Source organism: Anopheles ziemanni, chromosome 2 (genome assembly GCF_943734765.1).
Source record: "Anopheles ziemanni chromosome 2, idAnoZiCoDA_A2_x.2, whole genome shotgun sequence".
In the NCBI taxonomy this organism is placed as follows: domain Eukaryota; kingdom Metazoa; phylum Arthropoda; class Insecta; order Diptera; family Culicidae; genus Anopheles; species Anopheles ziemanni.
In genome coordinates this window covers 76,629,112-76,655,184 of record NC_080705.1, presented here as the reverse complement: position 1 = coordinate 76,655,184, position 26,073 = coordinate 76,629,112, and the positions used below count along the sequence as shown (strand labels likewise).

Sequence of the window (26,073 nt, the reverse complement as noted above, 5' to 3'; positions counted from 1 at the left end):
ATAGAACAGTGATGAAAAAGGAAGCAAAGCAATAGCTTGAAATATGGCGACCTCTGTTGCGGTAGATGAATCGCCCTCCTCTGTCTAGAATCACGGTTGCTCCAGTTGGCTTGGGCGTGCGTGGGTGCAATAGTGTGCCGTTGTAATTGGTGATCGTTCTAATTGTTGGGCCAGTGAACTGGAAAAGTGTACCAATTTACGTTACTAATGCCGTTCGCTGCTCCTGGCTTCATCATTTCTGCCGTTCCTCCCGTTGCCTCATCTTCACGGGCAACCTGTTTTCCACGAGAGCGATTTTCACCCAAATCCGGTTCATGGAGGACGCATTGGTCTAGGCATAGAAACGGGTTTATCGGAAAAAGTTGTTTTGAACTATGATCTAGTAACCTTCGCCTATCTTCGTCGCTCAAAGTTTAGCGTACCCTTTCCGGACGATCCGACCAGCTAATATTAAACGAAATAGTTCATTCAGCAGTATTATCCAAAAACGGCATAGATTTTTTAAACAAAAATAATGTCACGTGCCAAATCGCGCATCCAAACGGACGTCTGTGGTGACTGTGGCGGTGCAGGTAAGTGATGTTCATCGCTTGCAATCGCATAGTGCACCGGATTTAATCGTGACTCACATCATCTCTTCTCGCCAGATCCATCGTGGGCGTCGATCAACCGTGGCATTCTGCTGTGCGCCGACTGTTGCTCGATCCATCGCAGCCTCGGGCGGCACATTTCCCAGGTGAAATCGCTCCGCCAGGGCAGCTGGCAGGTGTCGGTGCTGAATTTCGTCAACCAACTGAATGCTCACGGTGCCAACAGTGTGTGGGAGCACTTGCTGCTAGACTCGGTGTCGCCGAAGAACCTGAAGCGTAAACCAACACCCAAAGATGCCGTGCACCCGACGAAGGCGGACTTTATCCGCGCCAAGCACGTCAACCTGGCGTACGTGCTGAAGCCCAGCTTTCAGGTCGAGGAGGGTAGCAGTTTGGAGCTGGAGCTGAGTAAACAGCTGCACGCCAGCGTGCGGGCGGGAAACTTGGAAACTTCCCTGCGGTTGCTGGTGCAAGGGGCAGACCCGAACTTTTTCCACGAGGATAAAGGTTCTACGCCATTGCATGTGGCCGTAAAGTCTGGCCAACTGTCGCAGATTGAGCTGTTGCTGGTGTACGGTGCCGACGTTACCGCACACGATGCCCAGGGCAACAGTCCGCTGGAGTTGGCGCGACAGGCGAAGAACAGCGTCATCGCCGAACGGCTGCTGGAGGCCATGTATGAGGTGACCGATCGGTTGACGTTCTTTTTGATCGGTAAAAAACCGAACCATGCGGTACGTATCTATATTAAAAAAACAAAACCAACGATATACTAAGTATTTCTTGTAACGTCTTTCCAGGCTGGCCAGCATCTTCTTATTCCCGATCAGTCAAAAAAGGAAATGAGTGAACAGTTGAAAATTGCACGCGGGAAACTACAGCTCGTCCCGAACCGGATGTTCGAAGAGCTGGTCATGGACTTGTACGACGAGGTAGATCGCCGGGAGACGGAGGCCATTTGGGCAACCAGTGCACTGAATCCCGAATCCGGTGCCGTTCCGTTCCTCCCAACAAATCCACACCTCAGTGCCACCCGAAATCAGGTACGTCTATCAGTTCTGAGTAGTAAGCGTTTAACAATTTATTTGAATGATTCTAATTCCCATCCCTTATTTCCCCATTTGCGGTGCAGGGTCGTCAAAAACTGGCCCGCTTCAGTCAGCCAGAATTCGCTGGATTGTTGATGGACGTTCTGCTTGATGCGCACCGGCGTCAGAATATGGCCAATCTACGCCCAATCGATGGTCCGCTTCCGGCGGGTTTGGCGCAGCTGAAGATTTCCGCCATGCCGGGTGCCCGCGATTCGAACCTCTCCGACGACGAACCGCTCTACGATGCCGTCGCGTCCGACGATGACTATGCCGCGCTGGCACCGGTCGCGCAACAGGTAAAGTTTCTCATGCGCCAGAAGAAATCCGTACTCAATCATAACAACAGCTTCGGGTGAATTGGCGCCAATTGTGGTGGTGTTGGCGATGGTGGTGGTGGTGGAGGTGGTGGTGATGGCCAATTTATGTTGCTTGCAATGTTTCTCATCGTGTGCCGTGACGTTTTGAATCCAATCATCGATGGTTTCGACTTTTGGGCATACAATGGTTGCTCCAGTACGAACAACTTCGTAGTCTCAGCGAAGCGGCCATTTCATGGCCGGAAAGAGAAGAAATCGACACTTAGATCAAACGAAGCGGAAAAGGTCTCGAACGTTGCACTACTAACACGCGTTAACAAGTATAATAGAATAAAACCAGCAAAGATGGACTGGGAAAAAGTGGACGAAAAGTGCTTGATATTTAAACGACATTTTAAAGTAGCGAATACATTAACGTTTGTTAAGTAGTTTAGTTATTTTGCCTTAACCTTATATACTGTGCTTTGTTTCAAATAGTTCTACATATTTAAAAAGAAATGTTTTTACTTTGTATGCTGTATGACGAACTAACAATTGCAAACAGCTACAAACTGTAGTCTGCTCTTTAAACGTATATTATTCATACATTCAATTATTTTAGTACGTGTTGTTTATGTTTCTTTATCATTTCATTCACTACAAATTAAACTGTGAAAGTAATTAAATTTAAAAAAAAACCCGTTTGCCAACATCTCAATACCAAACCGTCCGTTTAGTAATGAAAGTTAATAAAGAATCAGAGAAAAAAATGAAAGATGACTAGTTTGCAGAACTGGTTGGTACTAGTTTGTTATCTAGGGATGGTTACACACGATAGGTTACACAGAATTTCGATGCCAAAAGTCTGCTGATTCATCAACACGGTTTTCGTAGTTAATAAACGTAACATCGCCCGCTAACATGAACCATCGACCTTCTTTTCTTCTTCTTTTCCTTCTTTTCTACCAAAATAACCAATAATGTTACGTGTATATAACACCTTGTTCTCATCATATGCATGTGGGTGTGGTGTTCCGTCTTCTGCATCATCTTGTTGCCTCTTGTACGCAAAGTAAGTTTGCTTCTCATTAATTGTGTTTTTCCTAAACTCTAATACATTCCGGAATCTCCGTCTTGTAAGAAAAAACAAGAGGTTGAAAGTGCGACACGGTGTTACTCGAAGGTAAATGATTATGATATTTCTTTTCAATTCATGTAATAAAAAAAAGGCCCTAGTGAACAAATCGTCTCCCGCGGCCGTCTCGAACGTGGAGGTCGAAACGTTGCGTCAGCGAATACAGGATCAGGAATTGACCATCAACGAGCTGCGCAGCATGATACACAGGCTGGCGTCGGAAAACAGTCAGCTCAAGTCGCACTTCGATACACAGGACCACGAGGTGCAATTGTAAGTGGAAAAGTTCATCTCCTGCTCGATCAGGTTGTTATTAAGGCATCCTTCTTATTACAGACGGAACGACCCCACACTCTTAAATGGCGCAACGGGAGTGGTTGAAAGTTCTCCGGATGCTGCGGTCGGATCCCGGCAAACGACACCGTCGGCAGCGGCAGTGGCAGCAGCGGCAGCGGCAGCTGCGGCCTACGCAAAACGACCAGTCAGCATGTACGAAACGCGGCAAGCGCCACGATCGGACGAGAGTCGACCGCCCATCACCCAGAGTCTTTACTCGATGGCGCCGGCCCCGAACCCAGGTGCAGCGGATACAATGATGTCGCACAATCTCGGACCGGAGGGAAGTTCCTCCGGCGGCGGCCAGATGCCTCCGTTCGAGGAGGTAAAACATCGGACGGATGCGGTGGCTCGCCGCATCAAGGAACTGTTCGCCGCCATGAAGGATCTCGCGCAACGGGAAGCGTTCATTCCGTGTGCGGAACGGATACGACTTGCCGTGGTCGACCTGATGAGTCTCTTTCCCGGTTCGCTGATCGCGAATGAGTCCATCCGCGGTGCACTGCAACAGCTAAACTACCACGCGAACCTCATTCAGGCCGAGTGCGCCCGGTTGCAGCAGTGTCTGGCGGCTGAAAATGGGCAGCTTAACGGTGGCGGATCACCGGGTGGTGCTAGCCAGGGGGTTGGCAAGGGGTTGGGCGAAAGCATCCAGCAGAGCATGGAGCAGGTACGCGGCTGTGCGTACGAGCTGGCGATGTCAACGAAAATACTCATCACCCACGTGCAGCAGTCCTAAGGGACGAAACAATCATGATGCATCGAAAGCCTCGAGGCTTACCAGTAGCAGGATGGAACACCACACTAATGTATTTACACTATTCAAGCCCAGATCTTAGGACCCTGCATTGGTTTTTGTGTACTCCAACCTTTAATGGATGAAAAGTTTGAAGATTCTTTTCCAGGTTTGCCTTAATGGAATATAGCAGCATTTTAATTTCCTATTTTAATTTTCATTTATGTTCCACATCCTATTAAATCAGTTTAACTTGTCATATTCAACCCAGAGTCGTAACCCGTACAGTATTTATCCGCCGACTTTCAGAAGCCTTTGGCTCGAACGCAATTAATGTTATTAAAAACCACGTGGGACCGGAGCAATCGTTTGCAATATGATTTTAGCAGACACAAAATATACACGTAACAAAATATATTCATATATACATATATACATATACAAAAATATATACATAAAAAAGTGCCAAAATAACAGAGGAATAATATTGCCCCTAGGTTTTACTGACACAATTAATGCGAGCACCAAACCCAATCGCTCAACAAACGACAAATAAACTCATTGTTGGCTACAGCGGGACGCGACAGTAGATCGTTTACTTAACGATCGTCCTTCCCTAACGATTCTAAGGTTGATAGAGTTCTCTCGTTTGTATAATCGTGGACCATTTTTTATGAAATTTTACATTAAACTAAAACCTAACGAGGTTGCAATAACCGATCGGCAGTGAGTGATGTGAAGTGTTTCGTGTTCGTTTTTATCCAGTACTAAAAACAATCAGAACAAAGTGTACTCTAACAAGGAGTTTGATACAGTTAGAGGAACTAGGAATGTTTGTATGTGCCCACCCTGATGTGCAAGTTCATAGAGATTTTTTTAAAAAGTATATAACGTTCCCCAGTTTGGGTCGTCAGTATATTGCAGCTATTTATCGGCTATTCGAAACACGCGGATGCTGAAACCATAACGATGTTAATAAAACTAAACATAAAAATGACAAAAATTGTTCCACTTGGCGGTTTGATACATTGAGCTGATATGATAGAATCGTTTCGGTTTATTGAGAAAAATACGTTGGAAATTCTGTTACATACAATGCTCTATGAATGAAAATCTTTATTACTGTACTATTCGTGCATTTCAGATATTTACTGGGTAATTACGGTGCTGCTTATTATAAGAGTGTGCTGGGCAAGAACTCTCATTGTCTATCAATCGGTGCTATGTTAAGAAAAATGGAATTTAAAAAGTGGCGATATTGAAAAGGCGTTTAAAGAAGTATCACTCTACGCAAAGCGAACGAATGCACGAAGGCAGTGTTCAGATAAGAGAGCTCACAGGCAGCATTTCGTTCGCTGTGATCTTTCATCGTTTCATCGGTCCTTTAAACAACAATGACGCTGTTAGGCGCAGATTAGAGTAGAATGGCATTGCAGAACGTGAGAAATCAAGCCTCCAGGAAGCGCTGCACCGGGTGGACCGGTTCCCGGGTGGGGAATTCCCGGGAGATCTTCATCGGATTATTATCATCGGGTCGACCGTGGAAGCATTTCCTGCAGACTTCCTTTTCATCGTGTGACGCCCTTTCCTGCTTATTGCTGTACATGTTTTTTGGAATGTTCGGTTGGATTGGCTTTTGGTTGGATAGAAAACATTTATCTTACAGTACGGAAACCAATGGGAACGGTTAAACAATAAAATCCCTCCCCCGGGGGGATCTGTACATCTATACACAGCGTATGTACAGATGGTAAGAAATTTTGGTACATTTTTTTTTAGTTGTAGGTGCAAATAAGAAGGTTTTGTACAAGGTTAACAATTTTATACATTTTCGTCTCTGGGAATGATGGGGGCCGATGGTTGGGAGACGATTTTTCGTTAGGAATATTTTTACAAGATTGACTGGGGCGGAGGAAAGGAAAGTTGGTGTTTGTAGGAAAAGCGAAGAACACAAAAAACGATTACATTTAATTTTTTAAATTTTCACCTAAGCGTCCATTAACAAATGTATTTGCCTCCTATTTAACTAAACATCCTGCTATTGCTAAAAACAAAATTCTAAACCGAAATATTTCGTCAAATTTCCTTTTGATCAAACTTAGGAACATTTCCACAGTACGATCGCCAGGTTGCCGCCGAAGAAGAGATAGAGAATGTTTTTCGTTTCGTACGATACCTCGTACCCGAAGCCTTCGCCGACGACCACGTGCCAAAAGGTGCCGAACTTTTTGTCCATCAGCTCCTTGATCGTTTTCGCTGCAATCTGTGGCGGTGGAACCGTTTTTGGAAACAAACGACAGAACGAGTTGGTTTCAAATTTTATACTTTAACCTTTTCTTTAATGTATAATTTTTCATCGTGTACTTAATTCCGTTTAATCTTGCAGGGGTCAGCGCACGATCAAATCACCAAGAATAGGTGAAATAGAATTGTAAAAAAGAATATCGCTAAACATCTATACTTTTCTTTTAAAGTAGTGAACATTGAGTCGTTTTGAGAAGTACTAAAATTTTATCTTGTAATATCGTAGGAGATTAAACAATAATTTCTCGTTTAAAAAAAGACCTGCCGACCCCTGATTGGAATCACAAATATTAGATAGAAGAAGGAAATATAGAAGGAAAAGGATTTTAGGAAGGATTTCGTTCGGGTATCTTCTCACAGGGATAGTGAAAAAAGGTGGACGAATAATTTGTGCTGAACAATTGCTTTTACCTCGTAGTTTTGTGCGTATTTCTCACACGCTGTAATGCTCAATTCTATCGCCTCGGCTCGGACATCGTCATTCATATCGGAAAACTGGCCCCGTCGGAATAGGTGGCGTTGTTGGCGGTGATAGTGATGGTATTTGTGGTGCAGGTTGTGGTAGATTCGGGATGAGGAACATTTTCATTTGGTGTGTATCAGAAAGGGAGAGTGCGAAGAAAGATTGCACAAACAAGCGATAATGGAAAAAGTTAAACAAAATTACTGGTGGTGCGGAATATTTTAAAAAGGGTCTTTTCTTATGTTTGTGACGAATCTAGTAAGCTTACAATCGAGTGCACCGACACTAACGTACGTACCTTTACCAACGGGTACACATGGACAATCTTTTTGTCCGCCTCACCTTCCGCTTTCGGTTGGTCCTCCATCCTCCCCGTCACTCAGATGGCTTCGATGGGGGATAGTTCGAAAATTGCTACTGGATGAGAAATGAAAACTGATTTGGGTTTTAAAATAGCCTTTCGAACAGCGATTCCATAGGGCGGTACTTGAAATCGATATTTTTGTTAGCAGCGATCACGGCGGTTTAGAACAAAGTTCGCTAACAAACCTGCAACAAAGATCAAGCACAATTTCACTTTCGCGATTTAGCACACACTAAGTAAACGATTTTTTATTGTAGCCTTTATTTCTACATTACCTTTTCCTATCAGCACAACTAAACGAAAACAGTGAACAAAGTGGATCCTGTCGGTTGGAAAATCTTCTAGCCTTCTATTTATCCCGTTGCTATGGTGAATCATCCAACCTTCGTACCGAGAATACACCGAAGGATTTCGAATGCATCCCGATGGCGGCATCCTAGCCATATTCCCGTTGCTATAGAAGCCGGCAGGGAATGTTTACTGAGAAAACGCATGCGCATTGGGACGGAGGGTGCGAAAAAAGGATATAATCACCCACCGTTTCGTCTGCGAATGCAAAAAAATACAGTGGACTCCCAATCATCCGAGATTCTTCTATTTTTTTCCTATCAAACACTTGTAAAGAAAATTAACCACAGAAGAGAAGGTTCCCTCAATAGGTGCCTGATTTAGTTAAAAAATACTAACGAAGATCGATGTGAATTGTTTGTTTGATTTGTTCAACATTTTCTTACTGTGTATAACTGGGAGTTGACTGTAGTTTTCAAACGTTTTACAATTCCTAGCACGTGGTGCGGGTCAGTTTTTGGTCTGAAGGGGGGTTTGAATGTCCCTGACTGGGGTGACGATTCCTAACAGAATCTTCTTGTGTAGGGGGAAGGATAGTACAACCCTCCTTTGTTTTCCTCCCCGATAGCGAAATGTGATAAACACCGCATTAATCATGTTTATTGGATTATTTTATAATTTTGAAACCATATTTGTGACATAAGCTAAATACGAACATTATAGTGTTTAAAGTAGTCTTTATTGCGATAGAGATATGATCTACAGTACAGCAATTAAAATACATAAAAGATAACGGAAATCATCTACCATCTCCGTACAGAGAGAAAAAGGACTTAATATATTTACGTCTTCGTCCCTTCGTCCATTCCTTATTGTTACTAAAACATCAGTGTGTTACCATCGAAAACAAAAAATGCCATCCTTTTCGTTACATGTAAGTTAGCTCCTCCATTAACCGAACATATCCTCCCGATCGGCCCCATTGCCATCGCCCGCCTCCTCCAGGCTCGAAAACAGCAGGAAATGGGACGGACGATGAATCTCGTGGTAGAACTCCTTCGGGTTGGCCAGCTGCAGCTCGTACTTCATGTTCGGATCGTGCCGCACGCCCATGAAGTTGTAGTTCCAGCTGCCCTGCGCCGGTACCATGAAGAAACCGAGGAACTTGTTCGACAGCAGCATCTGGACGCGCTCGTAGTGCGACGGCAGGTATCCCTTCGGGTTGTTGCCCTTGTCCGTGTTCTTGTGACCCCACTCGTACCCGGACGGGGTCAGTTTGTAGGCCGTGAGCGAACACGAGCCGGGCGTGAAGGAGCAGGTGATGACGATCGTCTTCTCCCCGTCCCAGGCGGGGTTCTCCGACATGATGCGGGCGTGCGTCGTAATGTCCTGCGGGGAAAGCTGCGGCAGTTCATTAGGTTGCGTGTGGATCCATCCGAGCGGTTCCATGTCTTTCAGATACTGATGGGCGGGAAGTGTGTTCGGTAGGTTGATCTGCTGGTGGGTGCCCCACTGTGGAGGCATCACGATGCAGCGGATTTCCTTCACCTGCGGGTTGTCCGGTGGGCTGACGCCGTACAGGTAGCCCGCTATTTGCGCCCGCAGATCCGAGATGGTGACGAACTTCTTCAGCACATTCTTCGGCAGGATGTACGTGTAGCCCGTCTCCTTGATGTCGTCCGAGCTGACGTAGATGTGGTTCGTACGCAGGTGCAAGTTGGTCGCCGAGATCGCTCGCACGCGCCACTCGGTCTTCGAGCTGAACGTGGTCGTCTCGTAGTTGCTCGTGGTCGAGGTGATGATCTCGTCACCGTGCTTGTTCGTCGTGCGCGTCGTCGTGGCCGTCAGCTGCGACTGTTCCTTCGTTTGCTTCTCGATCTCCGCAATCTGTTGGCGCTGGGCGGAGGGGGCGGAAATTTCCATACCGAGGATGATGTCACGAATTTCCGACTGCGTCAGCGACGCCACATTCACGTTGTTCTTCTTGCCATAGTCGGCCAGAATGAGGTCCTTCAGCTGAACCTCCACCTTGATCCACTCTTCGTCGGACAGCGTCGGCCAAATGTGGTGCGCCTCGGTGATTGTCGTCTTGTCCGGCTTGAGGATCACCTTGGTGCGCTCCGTGTTGACGTGCAGGGCGCGCAGGATGAGGATCAGACGCGAAAACGCCGTGTAGGACGAGATCGTCTTCAGCCAATCGTCGTACAGGTTGAACAGTACCATCTGCGGTTCGGTCGCCTTCAGGATCAGATCGCCAAACTTTTCCACCTTCAGGCAGGCTTGGAACGGCAGCTGCAGCTCCGAGCCCTTGATGACGATGTTCGGGAAATCGAGCAGATGCACCTCGAGCGGATCCAACATACCCTTGCGCGTCACGATGATCTGCTTCGGCTGCTCCTCGACCGGCAGCGAACGAATGAGGGCCGCCACCTCCTCGGCCGTCTTCCACTTGGCCAGCTGACCGAGACGCTTCTGGCCCGCCCACACGGACGTGTGGATGATCTTCAGGAACAGTTGGCCGGTGCGCGGGTTAAAGATGAAGATCGCCCCGTTGATCGGCTTCGTCGTCAGATTTCCCTCGAACGTCTTGTGGATCGTCACGCGGTACACGTTCGTGTCGTCCACAAACCAGATGATCTGGTTCGAGAACAACTCACCGTAGTTCTGCGAGCTCAGGTACGGCTCGGTCGGTTCCGAGCTGTACAACTGCAGCGCCTTTCGGATGCGCTCGCGCAACACATACAACGCCGGGTTGGCCTTCATAATCTTGGCCATCGCTTGCTGGATCAGCGGCTTGCAGCCCGGGAACCAGTTGCCGTAGGCGCTGTGCAGATTGTACGCCAGATCGATCGCGATAAGCACACCGGTCGGCGACGGATAGATCGACATGTTGTCCGTCGTGTAGTCGAGGAACTTGGCGCGCGCGTAACGCTCGATGTCGTGCGAATCGTAATCACCCCAGCGCAGCTGCACGTCGACCCAAAACTTTTGCGTCGTCGTGTTGTCCATCGTGTCCTTGGTGTCGGCCAGCAGCGACGGTCGCGACACGTTCCACTTGTACGCCGGGAACAGTAGAATGTCCGCGCACGACGAGTTCATCTTGTACGACTTGCGCGGATGGATAGTTTCCTTCTGCACCGTCTCGATTTCCAGCGCATCCAGCTCCTGATCGAACACCTGGCACAGATCCATCACGATCGACTCGTGGATCTTCTGCCACAAATGGGCACGGAAGATCTGAATGAGCGAAATCTTGAGCGTCGGAATTTTGCCGTGCATGAAGATACCGGTCAGATCGAGCTGCACCTGGAAACCGACGTACACGTTCGCACGGTTGATCGTCGGTGACCACCAGAGCGTGAAGCGACGGTTCGGGATCTGGTTTAAACCGGACCGCTGGGCGTTGGTGAGCTTCTTGTACTTCATCGACTCCTCGAACCCGGACGCCTTCTCCCAGAACAAACCCTCCCAGGTGGGGAAGTAGGTGCCCTTGAACAGGGTGTGCTCCAGGATGCCCTCCACACCACCGAGCGCCTGAATCATGTCCGTGCGGTAGTTGTTCAGGTTCCACAGCTTACCGTCGTGCCGCTGATGGGTCCACCAGAACGGATTCTGTTTCAACACCTGGTACTGCTTGAACTCCGTCCGGATTCGCCATCCCTTGTCGTACGCCAGCGTGTGCCGATCCTTCTGGAAGAGCGTGTTGATACGCGGAATACCACGATCCCAGCTGTCCTCCAGATCCTCCAGCGTCAGACGGCGGTTCTGCGCGTTCGCTTCTTGCCGCTTGAGGGCATACTCTGCCCATACACGCTGCGAATCGATAAACTCGCTCTCCCACGGCTGAATGTAGCGGTACAAGTTCGGAATCAGCTGATCCTCGTCGTGCGACATGCCGGACCGGAAGTGTGTAATGCCGACGTCCGTCTGCTTCGACCAGCGCAGATCCGACTGGGGAATCAGTACGTGGCCCATACTCAGCATGCCCAGGCCACCCAACTCCTTCGGCGTGTAGAACACGACCGGCGGGAAACGGGAGGGCATTTTCGAGTTCAGTCCGATCTTGATACGCGTCTGAATCTTGTTCTCGCACTTGACCAGCAGATCGAGCAGTTCCTGCGTGTTAACGACCGCCTCGCGGAAGTACGTCATCAACCCGATCAGTGCCGTGTTCCACTTGTTGACGATCTTCGTGAACGTGGTCGATCCGGATGCCATCAGGATCTGTCGGACGCGGTTGTGGAAGCGGCTGAGCGACTCATCGTCCACGCGCAGGAAACATTGGGCCGTGCGTTCCTTGGTGACCTCGTTCTGCAGGTTCCACACGCCATCCCGGTGCGTAAACTCTTCGTTCTGCGTGCGACACTTGGGCAGGATGCGACACTCGAAGCCGCACATGTTGAACAGTAGGTTCGGGTTGTCCTTCGAGTAGACGGACACGAACGTGTTGTCCCACTGCACCGTCGTCACCGATCGCGGCAACCGGTTCTTGATGTCCCAAAACACGGCCCGACCAAGATTCACATCGTGCTTCATCAGACGCATCCGGGCGTCACGCGGCCAACACTTTTTGTTGTTGTAACCGACAATGTTCTCGTTGTTCGGATCCGGATGCTCCGTCAGGTAGCGCTGGATCAAATCGCGCGCTTCCTCCGCCGTGAAGCGGAAGAAAATGTGTATACGATCGACATAGCGGCAGTACAGTCGAATCGGGTGGCACGACTCCGTCGCCACGTCCTGGAAGGTGAGGAAGTCGTTGGGCATCTGCGGCGGACCGGCCATCTCGCTGGCGCGCTGCAAACCGAGCACCAGCAGATCCAACACCAGCCCGTAGTACTGCGCGACAAACGAGGCAAACTGGAGACCGCGGATGATGCCGTAGCTGTTCGTGTGGTTCATGTCCTTGTAGTTGATGACCACGTTGTTCTTGGCCGTCATGTAATCGGCGATGTTGTGGTCAACGATCAACCGGAGCAGACGGTTCAGCAAGGTCAAATCGATCTTTTCGTACAGCTTTTCGAACTTTGACTCGAGTAGGACGTTACACTCACCCTCCGACACGTCCCACACATCCTGCAGGTTGTTAATACCTAGGGGGGAAGAAAAAGCCGGAAACCAATCAAATGATAGTAAGAAGATGCTAACAAAATTCTTTTGAAATTTCTAACTAAATAAACAATAAACACCATTGTATCTCTCTTCTTTGATTCTAGGTTGATTTTCTTAGCCTAGTAGTCCATGACTGGTCACAGCACGATGTCCATCGGAAGCACCGCCAGCGTGAGGTTTGCAACAAGGGGATGAACTTCAACTGTAAAATCTCATTGTCACAAAGCACACACCGGCATGTGTCCAACTAGTTTTCAATGGGGAACTTGAAACGTTTCACATAAATTACTCGTAAAAACAGAACCTAAAGAAGGGACCCACCTTGGCACCATTTATACACGAGCAATGGTGGCGGTTCCGTGTCGCTTGGTTTGATCCATGGCGGGAACAGGCGACGCTTGTCAGCCTCGTACCAAAGATACTGATCGAGGTAGGCATCGGTAATCTTTTCCAGCGGTTCCACGTCATACACCGGAATGAGATGGCTGTAAAGATCCATAAATTCAATGCCGGTCTAAAGGAAAAGAAAAGAGAGAGGGAGAGAGAGAGAGAGAATAAAGTGTAAATAACCAAAGCAACCCGTGATGATGCCCCCTTTCTGCCTTTTTACCTCCTTGAATGCTCGCTGCGTCAGCAAGTGACGCTTAATTCTCGACAGAGCCTCGTGCGGATTGTCGTACGCCTGCTCGATCAGTCCAAGCTCCTCGCGCTGGCTCTGGTTCAGGCGCGACTTTACACTGTACGCCTCTTTGAGACGTTCCAGCGCCAGAATGAGCAGCTTCGTGTCGTGCTTGTACGACAACGGTGGGAAAGGAATCGGTGCGAAACGGCGCGACTCCAGCCAGTGCACGGTGGTCGTGTAGATGGCGACCGCTTCCTCGGGCGAAATGTACGGCCCATCCTTCAGGTAGTTGTGCTGGCGCTCCTGTTCCGCCTTCAGGTAGAGTCGAGTCAGGCGTCCCAGATTCTTCTTGCACACCGTCTTATCAACGGTGGCACCGCGACGGATACGCTCCCGGTTGTAGTGCGCCGTGTTGGTCCACCAGTCCGCCTTCATCTTCACGTAGCGTAGAATCATGTTTTCGATCGGAATCGGCAGCCCGGGCACCTTCCACGGAATGTTCGCCTTCCAGCAGCGCCACGCCTCGGACAAATGCTGCAGGATGGTACGGGCCTTGTTCTGCTTGATGCCCTCTGGCATCATGTCCACGATGTCGTGCATTACCGACGCGCGCAGCTCCAGATCGAAGTGCGATTCGACGCGCTGCTTCGTGACCGTCTTTGCGACGCCCTTCGAATGGCGACCCTCGAACTGACGGGACAGCAAATTGCCCAACCAACGCTCCAACAGCGGCGTGATACCACGCATGAAGAACAACCACACGCGCCATCCCGGAGCCCAGAAACCACATCCGGGGCCTTTTCCTACCGGTCCCTGTGTGACAAAACAAGCCAAACGTATTAATAAATCTCTAGCAACCGATGCATATCCCTCTTGGCAACCGCCCGCCTATTTGGATCTTCCCTCCTCTTACCGTATTGAATCGATAGTAAATCAAATGCTTTAAATCCTTGCACATTCGAATCTGTCGCATCAGCTTGTACTTGTACCGATACATGCCGGTTAGCTGACCGACGTGGGCAAAGATGTACTGCAGCCCGTCGGCCAACTGGAACGCATCGACGTTGTTCAGCCGGTACTGCACGTGCGAATCGATAATCAGCTTCGTCAGACGCAGGATTTCGCGGCACAAATGGAACGCGTTACCGAAACGCGACTTCTTACGCTCCTTTGTGGTGAGCGTTTTCACTGGCTTCAAGTTGAAGTTATAATCCAGATGGAGGTAGTTCAAGTTCTTACGGTGAATCAAAAGGTTCAGCATGTTATACCCCTGGCGGCAAACCTGCAGCCCAGCCTCGACCCAATCGAGCGTGGTGGTTTGGAAGAACTTGGTCGCCTTGAACGAGCGGAACAGATAGCGCTTCTTCTGCGGTTTCGGTTTGCGGTGCTTTAGCGCGTTCAGCACGTAGTATTTCAGCAGCTTCTGATAGCTGACGCGTACCTTCACCGGGTGACCGGGTGGGCAGTGCTCCTTGTACCAGGTCTTAACCAGCGGAATATCGATCGCACGACGGCATCGACCAGAGCGCATATTGAAGGGACGCGGTGCCCATAGCAGTGAGATCCCGTTGGCCGTGTTGTCCGTGTACAGGGGAGTATCTTGCAGGAACGGCTGGACCTCCTCCGAAAGGATGAACTCTTCATCGTCGTCCACTAGAATTTCGACCGCCTTGACCGCATGCCGATGAGCGATTGGGTTGATCAGCGGATCGAAGTAGAAGGCCGGCAGATCCGGATCTTCCGTTTTGATAAAGACCACGTTCGGTGTGTGGTACCTGTAGCAAAAAAGCGATAAAGGGCGAGACTTTTCTTAACCGAACGTCGATCATGAACGATAGATTCCGAGACAAGTGTATTTTTAAAACATAAATCAAATCACAACTTGAACAAATTGTTATAACTAAGGAAATGGAATGTTTGTGGTTTTGAGCAATCGTTTCCCATGACTTCAGTGTAAACAATCAACATTAATCCCACAATATACGTACGATAGAAAAATCCCTTGTTTTAAAATTAGTAGTAAGACAAATTCTAGAGACTAATTATTCTACCATCGTTGTAATACAAAAGTCGTGTAAACGTCTACCACGACCGTGAACAAATCAAAACGATGGAAACAGGGAACGTTATAGAATAATGTCGGATATGCTTAACTCACCATGATAGATGTACGAAGTGTGGCATATTGTTGTACAGATAGGGGAATGCAATACGATACTCCGTACGGATGGGCTGCCGGATGATGATTTTGTTGATATCGTTGAATTCGTTCCAATCCTCATCACTGCAATAGAATGTTTTAGAATAAACATCTCCTTCATTCGACACCTTTCTTAACATTCGTTCACTTACCCAACGTTGTGATCCTTAATCAACGGTTCAAACTTAGGCCCTCCGGGAATGGCCATGTTGAGGGCTTTCGCCGTAAAGAAACTCTTCGGATCGAACAGGTAGAAGAAGTTATCATCCACCAAATCGGTAAGCAGCTGATTACCCAACCGGTACAGTGTGGCCATCTGGGGCAGGGTGAGGTTCCACTTGCGGTAGGTGGAGCCGTTCACGTGCGGCGTACCGATCAGCGGACGGTGCTCGTAGAACCAATCGTGCACGCTGCCATCCTCCTCCGAGTCCAGATCGATCTGGATGGCTTCGAGCGGTTCCACGTCGAGCACGTTATCCGCGTAATCGAGCGGAGGTTCCTCGTCGTCGAAGGGCGGAAAGCGCATCCGCTTGAAGTGCCGACGATCGCGCTTTTCACGACGCATCATGATCCACATCGTGCCCCACTGGGCAATGTAGAGCGGCTCGATGACCCACGGGATCTCGTTTACAAAAGTAATCGCACCGGTGATGTGATACAGGACCGGCACGTCACGGATCTGCTCCCAAGGCATGGGCATGTTTTCCAGCAGCTTCATCACTGCGTGTGGCATGTACTTTAGCGCTCCCAGGTACACGCGCTTATCGTGCCGGTACTTGCGACTCGTCATGTCACCGTGATCACGGATGATCTTCCGGATGTGCTCGGGTGGCATGTCCTCCTTCTGCGCGTCCACGAACCCAAACTTACGCTTTTCGGCAAACCGTTTCGTCTGTAACTGCTGCCATTTTTGAGCTACAAGAGAACACCGAAAAAGAGGACATTTTCTTTATTCCGCCCTCGATACAAATCATTTCGGTTAGGAACCTTTCTCCTGCAGCTTTTCCTCCGTCAGCACCACATCCACAGGCTTAGGGGGACCAGGCGGAATGTGTCCCATCGGCGGAAGTTGCATCTGGGTCGCTGCCATCTGCTGGGCATGTAGATGGGCCGCTTGCTGTTGTTGTTGCTGCTGCTGTGCTTGAGCCTGTGCTTGTGCGTGCTGCACGGCGTACACTTGCTGCTGGGCCATCATATGCGCCGCCCATTGGTTGGGCGGTATCATATATGGCGGAATGGACATGGTTGATAAACTGCAGAGAACCAATCACACACAACATAATTAATCGAGTGTTATTTCCCATGGGGGACAAAACAATCGTCAAATCTTCTGCAGGATAAACTTTTCAAGCACACGTAGTTGCGAAATTGTCCGCCATGATACACCGTGCGATGCGCATTGTGCGTACGGCTCCGCACCCGGCGGTGCAAACAAGCCTCATTTTCATTCCAAATTTAAGGCGTCATTTCCACATTTCACTACCAGATACCATACTTACTTTGAAGTTTACCACCTAAGCAACACTTTTAATGTATTTTTCACCAGTTTCAAGAAGATTTTGCAGAATAAATTCGCATTAAAACTTTCCACACGACGCTAGCAAGGCCGTTTTCACGAAGCGATGCGAAGTGTAAAACAGTGGTGGGCGTTCTGACCAGTACCCAGCAGGTGCGTACGATTCCATCTTATGGATCATAGGACCTAGCTCCTGAAAGTGTAATTCATCAAAAAGATTTCTTTTGTCAAACTTGAGTGATTTAACCAGCAGAAGTACCTTTTCCTTACAAAAAAGATGCTATTATAGATATAATTTAACGATTGCTCCCGATATGACGCCATAAATTGTGAATAATCTTATCTTTTCTTTTACTCTCGAACCCAGTTCCTTGTTGTTCCTCATACAGACTTCCCATCACTATACGAAATGTTTTGGCCTACCCGGTTTTGACATCCGCCAGGTAGGCTTAGATATGTAGGGATGTGCACCACCCAGTCAATGAATATGATTTCTGTTTTCTTCTATCATAAAAAACATTAGCCTATCTAATCAATGATGGTTTTAACACGGAAACATAACTATTATTTTCATAACGCTTATTACAGCTGCTTCGAAGACAAATTTGTTGTGTTATAGTTTCGACCGATTAGAAAAACAACTTTAATTGGGATCGGAGCGGATTAAAACAATCGCTCCAGCTCCGACCTCACATCTCAACGACCGAGGAGTGGAAAGTGAGACATTTTCTTACCACCACGTAGTTTTATCTTCCCTCGGCCAAAATTGGACGTCCGAGTAAAACTGCACTGAAAATATACGCTGATTTTTACGTGACTCGGGCGTATGGTTTTCAGTGGGTCGTCCAGTGTTTGTGGGTTTCGTGCGTGTCACGGGGTGGTATGATTTGGGTGTTGTGTCGAATGTAGTGCAATGTAATCAGAGCTGAACGAAAACGCATTCCGTAGTGTTTGATACGCGAATCACGGTCACTTAATAGTACTGCACCCCACAATACTATCCTTTATCGAAGGGGACAGTGGGTGCACTAGCAGCATCCCTTGGATTAGATACAGTGATAGTGTATTGGCCAACTAGGCCACAAAGTGACGATTGCCGTAGGAAAGCAATTTGCCCTTGGCCGATATGTTTAAAAAGCTGAAAGAAAAAATCACCGAAGAGGTAAAACAGTCGCCTCAAAGGTTCGAGCAAATCTCCAAGGGACTGCAGGTACGATTCGCGCCTCCATTCGATGGCTCTTTCGCAATCCAGCTTTCGTAATCGTTTTCCATTCCACTCGCAACGCATCTAACGATGGTCATGATTGTCGCTGCTTTCGTTAGTTTTTCCTCCCTTCCCCTGTGTACGGTGTTAATTATTGTAATAATCTGGCTGTCGTCTTCTCTTCCCGACCTAATTTGTGTGGGATTATGTTCCTCCGCCAAGCCATCTTAACAGCGATTCTCTTCTCTATGCCATGGGCGGCATTAGTAATGGACCGCTTACACGTAGTAACATCTTTGGTTTTAGTTTACGTCGTCTCCTAAGAGATGGTCTGAAGACTCTGCTGACACGGCAGTATCCACTTAAGCTCATTCGGGAAGATGACGAATGTTGTTTACAAATGCTCCTCAGCCTTTTTTGCACCAGCTTTGGGGTGGAGTCTTCGCCTACTTCGTTAGGAAAAAGGGTCATTGCGCTGCAAAGGTATGTGATTAGCATACTTCGCATGTTCGTCTCGTCAGTTGACGTGGAACTGATGATGACCGCAAGATATGTTGGACGATAAATGGGTGGAAATGGTTATTTCTCAGGTTGAATAGTAACTCACCCTTCCTTGTTAGTGTATTTGCCTTTACTCTTGAGTTTGTTTGCAGTAGAAAAACAAGAGTTGATAATTCTGTTTTCATTATCTGTTTATAGGCCGCTGTTAGTTCGGCATCTTCAACTACCTCCGAAGTCTCAGGAAGTGAGAACTTTTTCAGCATCACTGAAGATGGTAAGTACACTTCGCTCAGCACCCCAAACGGGAACGGTTCGTGTTGCATGACTTACTCGATTTTCTTTTTTAGATACACCTCAAAATTCACCACAGCGGGCAAACTCTAGCACCATCAATACTCCCGCGTCCCATCAGCAGACTGAAAACAATGTGGCCAATACCTCCGGTAACAGTTCCGTGCTATCGAACGTGAGCCTCAACAATGGCATTTCCCCAAACACTACGGTTTCTTCGGCGGTCGGGTCTTCCGGTGGCGGTTCGACGTATCAATCGCGTGCCCGCCGCCTGTCGAACTCTTCGATGGCGAGCGACGTTTCGTTCCGGCTGCCGGCGTACGACTCACCGGCGATATATCACCTCGAAACGGACGTGGACGTATCGGCGAGTGAAACAGAATCCGTCGCCGGGTCGGTCGCCACCAACGGACCGAATCAGCTCGATCTGGTCAGCAAGGACAAGCTGTTCCAGGCGTACAAGAAAGCACTCGATCGGTATCAAAAGTACCGGGAACGGTACACCGAGCTGGCCCGGCGCTACCGCGAGCTGGAGAAGGACAACACGAAGGCCCGCGCGGTGCTGGTGGAAACGCAAGATAAGGCGCTTCGGAGGATGAGTGAATTGCGCGAGCAATGCGTGCTCGAGCAGCAAGCCAAGGCACATCTCGATTCGGCCCTGCGGATGGAAATCGACGAGCTGCAGTGCGTGGTCAAAACGCTCCGCTCGAAGTTGGAGTTGGTGGGCGAGAATGGCAACTTGAGTGGAGGCGAAAAGGATCTAATCTCGCTCACCGGGGAGGATGGAGGAACGAATGGCAACAGGGGGTCACCGGTGCGTGATACGGGGCCACTCGAGGAACGAATAAAAGCCCTCGAATCGAAGCTGAACGAAGAGCTACGCCAGAAGGCCGTTCTTAGCCTCGAGGTGAGCGAGCTGAAGAAGCGCGAGGAAGAGCACACGATCACGATCGCGGAGAACAAAATGGCCATCCATTCGGAGCTGGAGGCGAAGGAGGCTGAGGTGCGCAAGCTGAAGGAACAGCTCGGCAGCTTGGAGAAGAACATGAAGCAGACGCTGCTCGAGAAGGACGGCCTAGGGAAGGAGCTGTCAGAGGTGCGCAAGGTTGCCGCCAAAACGAAGGAGCTCGAGAGCACACTGAACACGTGCAACGAGCAAAAGAACAAGCTCGAATCGAAGTTTATCGACTTCGAGCGGACGATTATGGAGCTGGAAAAGGAACGGCAGCAGCTGAAGGCGACTAATCTGACGCTCGACTACGAGAAGAACGAGCTGAACAAGAAAGCAACCGAAGTGGAGGGAAAACTCGCCGCAATGGTGCAAGATAAGGACAGGCTTGCCGGGCAGGTGAAGGAACTGGAGCAGGCGGCAAAATCCTTGGACAGATCAGCCGAGATGGAGAGTTTGAAAAAGGAACTCGAGCAATCCACCCAACGTGCAGATACAACCGTCGAAAAGCTCGTAACGGTCGAAAAACTATTGAAGGAAAAAGAACAACATTTGTCCACGATTGAATCGGCCCAAAAGGCGGTGGAAGAAAAGGTCCAACAAACGGAGCAGCGTTTGGCGGATCGTGATAAAGAAATCGAACGATTACAGCAACAGCAACTCGAAAAGGATGACAAGGAGCTCGCAGAAAGCAGACAAAAGTTGCAGCAGGCGGAAGAAGAATTGGCCACTAGTCGTAAGTCTCATTCGTTCGACCAGGAGAAGCTCGCGGAGAGCAGGAAAAAATTGCAGCAAGCCGAAGAAGAATTGGCCGCGAGCCGTAAATCTCAAGCGCTCGACCAAGAGAAACTCGTCGAGCTTACGAAGGCCCTCGATGCGGCCAAAGAATTGCACGATCGCGATCGGAAGAGCAACGAGGCGAGCGTGAAGGAAGTGTTTGATCGCAATGGCGAACTCTCCAAGCAGGTGGACCAGTTCAAGGAGAAGCTCGAGAAGGTGAATGGAAAGTTCAAGAAGCTTTCGGAGGAAAAGGCCAACCTACGCGCGGCCAACGATGAGCTGACGCAGGAGTTGAAACAATCCAAAGCGGACCTGAAACAGCTGACCGCGCAAAAGCAAACACTTTCCGAGGAGGTACGAAATTTGAAAATAATTAATGAAAATTCCGAATCCGAGGCACTCCGGTCGCTGCAGGAATCGATGCGTGCCTCGATGGCGGCCGCCGAAGAGAAACTGCTCGAAACGACACGCGATCTGAACCACGTGCTCGAGCTGAAATCGGAGGAAAACCGGCGGCTGAGCGAAGAGCGGGAAGAGCTGGCCGAAAAGCTCGAGGTGGCCCACCGCGAGAAGACGGATCTCGAGACGGAGGGTGTAAACTTGCGCACCAAAATAGACACCATCCGGGGGGAAAAGAAGGACCTGGAGAAAACGCTCGAACGGGAGATCCGCGAGAAGACGGAACTGAAGGCCCAGGTTACGAACATCCTGCAAGAGATCGGTCGACTGGAGGAGCAACTGAAGGACGTAAAGGATGCACATTCCAAGATACTGGAGGAGAAGCAAACGCTTGAGGAGAAGATCGAGCGATTGCAGCGTGAACACTGTGAGGCGCGAGTGAAGCTTGAAAAGGACACCCTCGGCAAGCTGCAGGGTAAGGTGCGGGAGCAGGAAACGAAACTGCAGGAGGTGGAGTGCGAAAATTCCCAGCTGGCGGAGAAAAACTGTCTCCTGGAGGAAAGCAGCCGAAGGACCGCGGAAGAGCTGAGGAAGTTAAACGTGGCGCTCAAGGAAGCGGACAATCGGCTGCAGGAACAGGAGGACCAGCTACGGAAGGAAATCGAACGGTGCGAGCGGCTCGAGGCGCAGGTAAAGACGGTGACCGACCAGCTCAGCCAGTGTACCGGGGATCACGCGAAGCTGTTCAACGAGAAGGAACTGCTCGACCACCAGCATCGCTCGCTGCAGGACGCGATGGAGGCAAAGGAGAAGGAAAAGCTGTGCGTTCTCGATACAAACAAATGCCTCGAGGAGGACCTTGCGAAGCTGCGCACCGAGAGTGAGTACCTCAAGGGGAAGCACAACGAGCTGAAGGCGCTGCTGGAAAGTGACAAGCGAAGACTGATGGATCAAAACGATGCGCTCCAGCGGCAGATGGAGGAGCTGGCGAAGGAGAAGCAATCGCTCGGCCGGAATGCGACGGACTTGGAGAAACGGCTGGCCAGCTACGAGGAGGTGAAGATAGAAAATGAATACCTAAACACCCTCACCAAGCAGCTGCAGGGGGAGTTGCAGGAGACGAAGGGTAAGCTGGCGGCCAAGGACACCGAGCTGGGAACGGTACGCACCAAGCAGAGCCAAACGGAAGCGATGCTGGAGGAACGCGACCAGGAGATTACGAAGCTGATCAACGAATTTGTGGCCAAGGAGAAAAAGCAGGAAGCGGAGCAGCGGCAAAAGGTGGAGGAGTTGGCGGACCGGCACCGGACTGAGCTTGAAAGCTTAAGCGAAACCGTACGGCAAGAATGTGAACGAAAGTTCGCGGGGGAAAAACAATCGCTGGAAACAACCGCCCGGGAAACGTGGGAATCGCAGCTGAAGGAAGCAAACGCCGGAAAGACACAATTGCAGGAGGAAGTAAACAAACTGCGTTCGGAGATTGAGGAGCGTTCCAAGGAACTCGATCGACTGAGGAGTGAGCTGTCAACGGTGGCTGAACTAAAACTTGAAAATGAAAACTACGTGCGTGATTTGGACGAACTGAAGAGTGAGTTGAATGGAGCGATTGCGGACAAACTGCGCCAGGTGGAGGACGCCGAGCGACAGCAGAAGTCCCTCCGGGAGGAGCTTCGAGCCGAGGTCGAGAAGGTTGAGCAGGAAAAGACGCGTCTAGAAACGGAAAACGGTGAATTGCGATCCCGGTTGGAAGCAATCAAAGCCGAAACGGAAGAAGCCGTACGACGGTTTGAGTCGGAAATTGAACAACTCAAACGGGAACCACCGGTCGTGAAGGAGGTCAAGGCGCTGCAGGAAACGGATGGCGGGCAGCGTGTTGGGTCCAGCGAGCAGCAATCGTACGACGAACTGCGGAATAAGAAGGAAGAGCTAGAGAACAAGCTGAAGAAGATCATGCACGAGGTGCAGGATGTTTCGAACCGGAATCTGTTTCTGGAGCAGAAGTGCGAGAACTATCTCATACTGGAGCAATCGAACGAGCGGTTAAAGCTGGCCAACGATAAACTGTCCCGGCAGTTGGATGAAACTTTGGTAAGGAAAAGTTACCAAAGCATGCTTTGCTGTTATATTTTGGTCCGGTTCTGTCAAAGTTCACTATGGTAACATGGTTCCTCCGTCTGCTTATTCCGCAGGTATCCATGCATCACAATGAAGGAATTGCCGCCAACACCGAGTTCGAGTACTTAAGAAACATTCTATTTCAGGTACGGTGAGCCTTTAAAGCATAGATTCGAACGGATTTTAAAACCTTCAATTGTGATGTCTTTACAGTATCTCAGTGGTAGTGTAACCGGTAACAACAGTACGCTCGTCAAGGTTATAGCGGCCGTATTAAAGTTTTCCCCACAGCAGACGCAGGTGGTGATCGAAAAGGAGGCACATCGAAGATCACTGGTAAGATGCTACCCAGGAAGAGGGCACTCATTGTTTTGCACTGAGGCGACCTCATTTACTAATTGTTTTGTTTTTCATCTTTCACGTTTTCAGATGGGCCAGATAAACAACTTACTATAGCAGGAAAAGACGATGGCGATGCAAAAGCAGCATCAGAAGGGAGGAGGATATGGCTTTCAATTTTTCTAATACGCTCCGTTGAATGAGGACACAATGGACACCGAATTATACTTTTCGACGGAGGACCGTTTATATATCTACTTTGATCGGTTGTATCGTGAGCGGTTTTTCAAAAGCATTTTATTTTTGTTTCCGGATAGGACTTTTGTCCTATCATTTAGTACTTCATAGTTATTTCATAGACGGATGTGAGGTCGTTTTTCCATACACTATAATGTTTTCGTAGTAAAAACATGGAAGACCATTTTAAAATTTATGCAAAAGTTCCCAAACTAGACCAATGTAGGTAATTGCGAAGAACGGAAACGAGTGTTCATGCCGTTTGAAAACAGGTTACTTTTTAAAGGAAAACTCTCGCATTAGCCAACATCTTTCTTATTTTTAACCAACTAAAAAATGTTTTATATACGAGGAATTACTGTAATTAATTGAATTGACCGATCAAAATAATGTCCTTAAAAATAGTAGACTGGATTGCGCCACTACGTTACACGTGAGATAACGATTCGAGACAGTGTATGCGATAACTTTGAATGGCATCGATATGGCAATGCCACAATGCGGTAGATTAAATCTGGATCATGGCGTGATTTTAATCGATATAGTTTCTTCGAACCCAAGTTTGTTGTCAATTTAATATCAATGTTACTGTGCATTTCAATCAATTTCAAGTCCATTTCATTCACCACAAACCAATCTCCATCCATGCTGTTGCCTCGTAATGATGTCCGCTAAAAGCAATTATATATTATTTTTATCTGTTGCAATTGTTCGGTTAGGCAGAGAAGTGCATTATGTTAATTTGTGTTTAGTTTATTTTATTTTTTAATTTTTGGTGTACATTTTTGTGTCTCTAGTGCGTTCTTTAATTGATAGTAAAGATATACGAAAACTGTTGATAACATTGAATAATGAATGAAGCAATGCAGCTTTAGCTGATAGAAACCGACAGCGGGCGGTAATTAAACCAACCTTTACTCGAAGAGGGACGGACTTAGGTTAGATTAATTGATTTGTTCATTTCTACCACAGTTCATAGACCATTAAAGAATTCCTAACTGAATGTCTCCGTCTGTGCCTCGGGAGGGGAAAAGAAATTGGGAACCTTAAGCCTAGTGCGCGCTGGGAAAACCAACCAACCAAACTGCAAATGACCCCATACTTTACGGTGCTGATTGTTATGATGCTAAATTTTACATAACGGTAGAACTGAGTTTCGCTATGTTCGCTACGATCGTTGCAAAATTCCCACGCTAGCTTGTTTAGCTGACGGTTCTTTTGCGTCCCGGAATAGGATTTTCAATTTTCCTTTTATACTCCGCAAGATTTGTTTTCCTTGAGGCCGGAAGCAATACCCTTGTGACCGAATCAAGCGATATTGTAAAGCCACATGACGTCCCGATTGAACTTTGATCCATTTCCCACGCTCGCACGCAATGATCGCGATCGCGATCGAGATGCTATACTTACCTTTACCATTTTTGCACATCCCCGATCAACAATATAAAAGTGAAACTATTCAACGTTAAAGACTTGTAATGGCACCATTTTTCTCTGGGCAACATTTTTCATACACATCCACACTACTCGGACACGGTTCAACACACTGTCAATCATGAAATTTAACCTACTCGTAACGATGTCTCCTACTCATTAACCACGAAAGATGAGCTTCTACCGCATGGATCCTTCGGTTGTTGAAAATAATTGTAATTAAGGTATCGCTAGGACAGTAGAAAATAATGAAGGAGTATATATATAATAAACTCATTACAACTAATAGACAATGCGCCAAAAACCAAACGGTGAGGAAAGCTAGACCAGCGTGTCTTTTCCGTTCCGATTCCTGGGATAGATTTCAGTTTCTTTCCGAAAAGGGTTTCCCTGGAGAAGGAAGAATAAATTATACAACTCGTGATTGTCTTTATATCCATTATATCGCTTACCGGGCATCGGGTTTGTATACTATCGTGCCATTATTTTTTATACAATAGTTGCCATTAAAATTAATTCTCTATCTGAGCAGTCTTTCTCGATGAGCTGTGGCCTGATGAATTTTATCTTCTCTAGTTTACAATCATATATAATTTCTACAATCGTTTCTACCTCATCCATCGTCACAATATAAAGTTTAATATAAAATAAATTCTTCCCAATTACCTCTATTGACCGAGTGAGGTACGACAATACTTCAGATCCACCAAAAAGTAGTAATAGTAGTACGTATCCTTTTGCCCTTTTTGACTAGCGACTGTACCAGCCCCAACA

General features: G+C 48.2%; 4 protein-coding genes across 4 annotated transcripts; 2 read left to right on the top strand and 2 right to left on the bottom strand.

Annotated features, from left to right (window-relative positions):
- Positions 1-73: 73 nt before the first annotated feature.
- Positions 74-4,236, top strand: LOC131290377 (ARF GTPase-activating protein Git). The gene is made up of 6 exons (XM_058319532.1): positions 74-572; positions 648-1,324; positions 1,391-1,633; positions 1,723-1,977; positions 3,207-3,385; positions 3,449-4,236. The coding sequence occupies exons 1-6, from the start codon at positions 515-517 to the stop codon at positions 4,185-4,187; spliced, it is 2,151 nt and encodes a 716-aa protein (XP_058175515.1). The 5' UTR covers positions 74-514; the 3' UTR covers positions 4,188-4,236.
- A 2,046-nt stretch (positions 4,237-6,282) lies between these two features.
- Positions 6,283-7,318, bottom strand: LOC131281945 (dynein axonemal light chain 4). Its single transcript, XM_058311320.1, has 3 exons — positions 7,250-7,318; positions 6,900-6,983; positions 6,283-6,447 (listed from the first exon to the last, which is right to left on the bottom strand). The coding sequence occupies exons 1-3, from the start codon at positions 7,316-7,318 to the stop codon at positions 6,283-6,285; spliced, it is 318 nt and encodes a 105-aa protein (XP_058167303.1).
- A 1,209-nt stretch (positions 7,319-8,527) lies between these two features.
- Positions 8,528-17,122, bottom strand: LOC131281116 (pre-mRNA-processing-splicing factor 8). Its single transcript, XM_058310368.1, has 8 exons — positions 17,034-17,122; positions 16,522-16,787; positions 15,687-16,449; positions 15,493-15,618; positions 14,248-15,109; positions 13,323-14,147; positions 13,034-13,226; positions 8,528-12,693 (listed from the first exon to the last, which is right to left on the bottom strand). Exons 2-8 carry the CDS (start codon positions 16,775-16,777, stop codon positions 8,555-8,557), a joined length of 7,164 nt encoding a protein of 2,387 aa, XP_058166351.1. The 5' UTR covers positions 16,778-16,787; positions 17,034-17,122; the 3' UTR covers positions 8,528-8,554.
- Positions 17,123-17,929: 807 nt separating this feature from the next.
- On the top strand, positions 17,930-23,902 carry LOC131281512 (golgin subfamily A member 4). Its single transcript, XM_058310846.1, has 7 exons — positions 17,930-18,260; positions 18,954-19,029; positions 19,103-20,696; positions 20,775-23,262; positions 23,364-23,435; positions 23,503-23,625; positions 23,719-23,902. Exons 1-7 carry the CDS (start codon positions 18,177-18,179, stop codon positions 23,743-23,745), a joined length of 4,464 nt encoding a protein of 1,487 aa, XP_058166829.1. The 5' UTR covers positions 17,930-18,176; the 3' UTR covers positions 23,746-23,902.
- Positions 23,903-26,073: the final 2,171 nt, after the last annotated feature.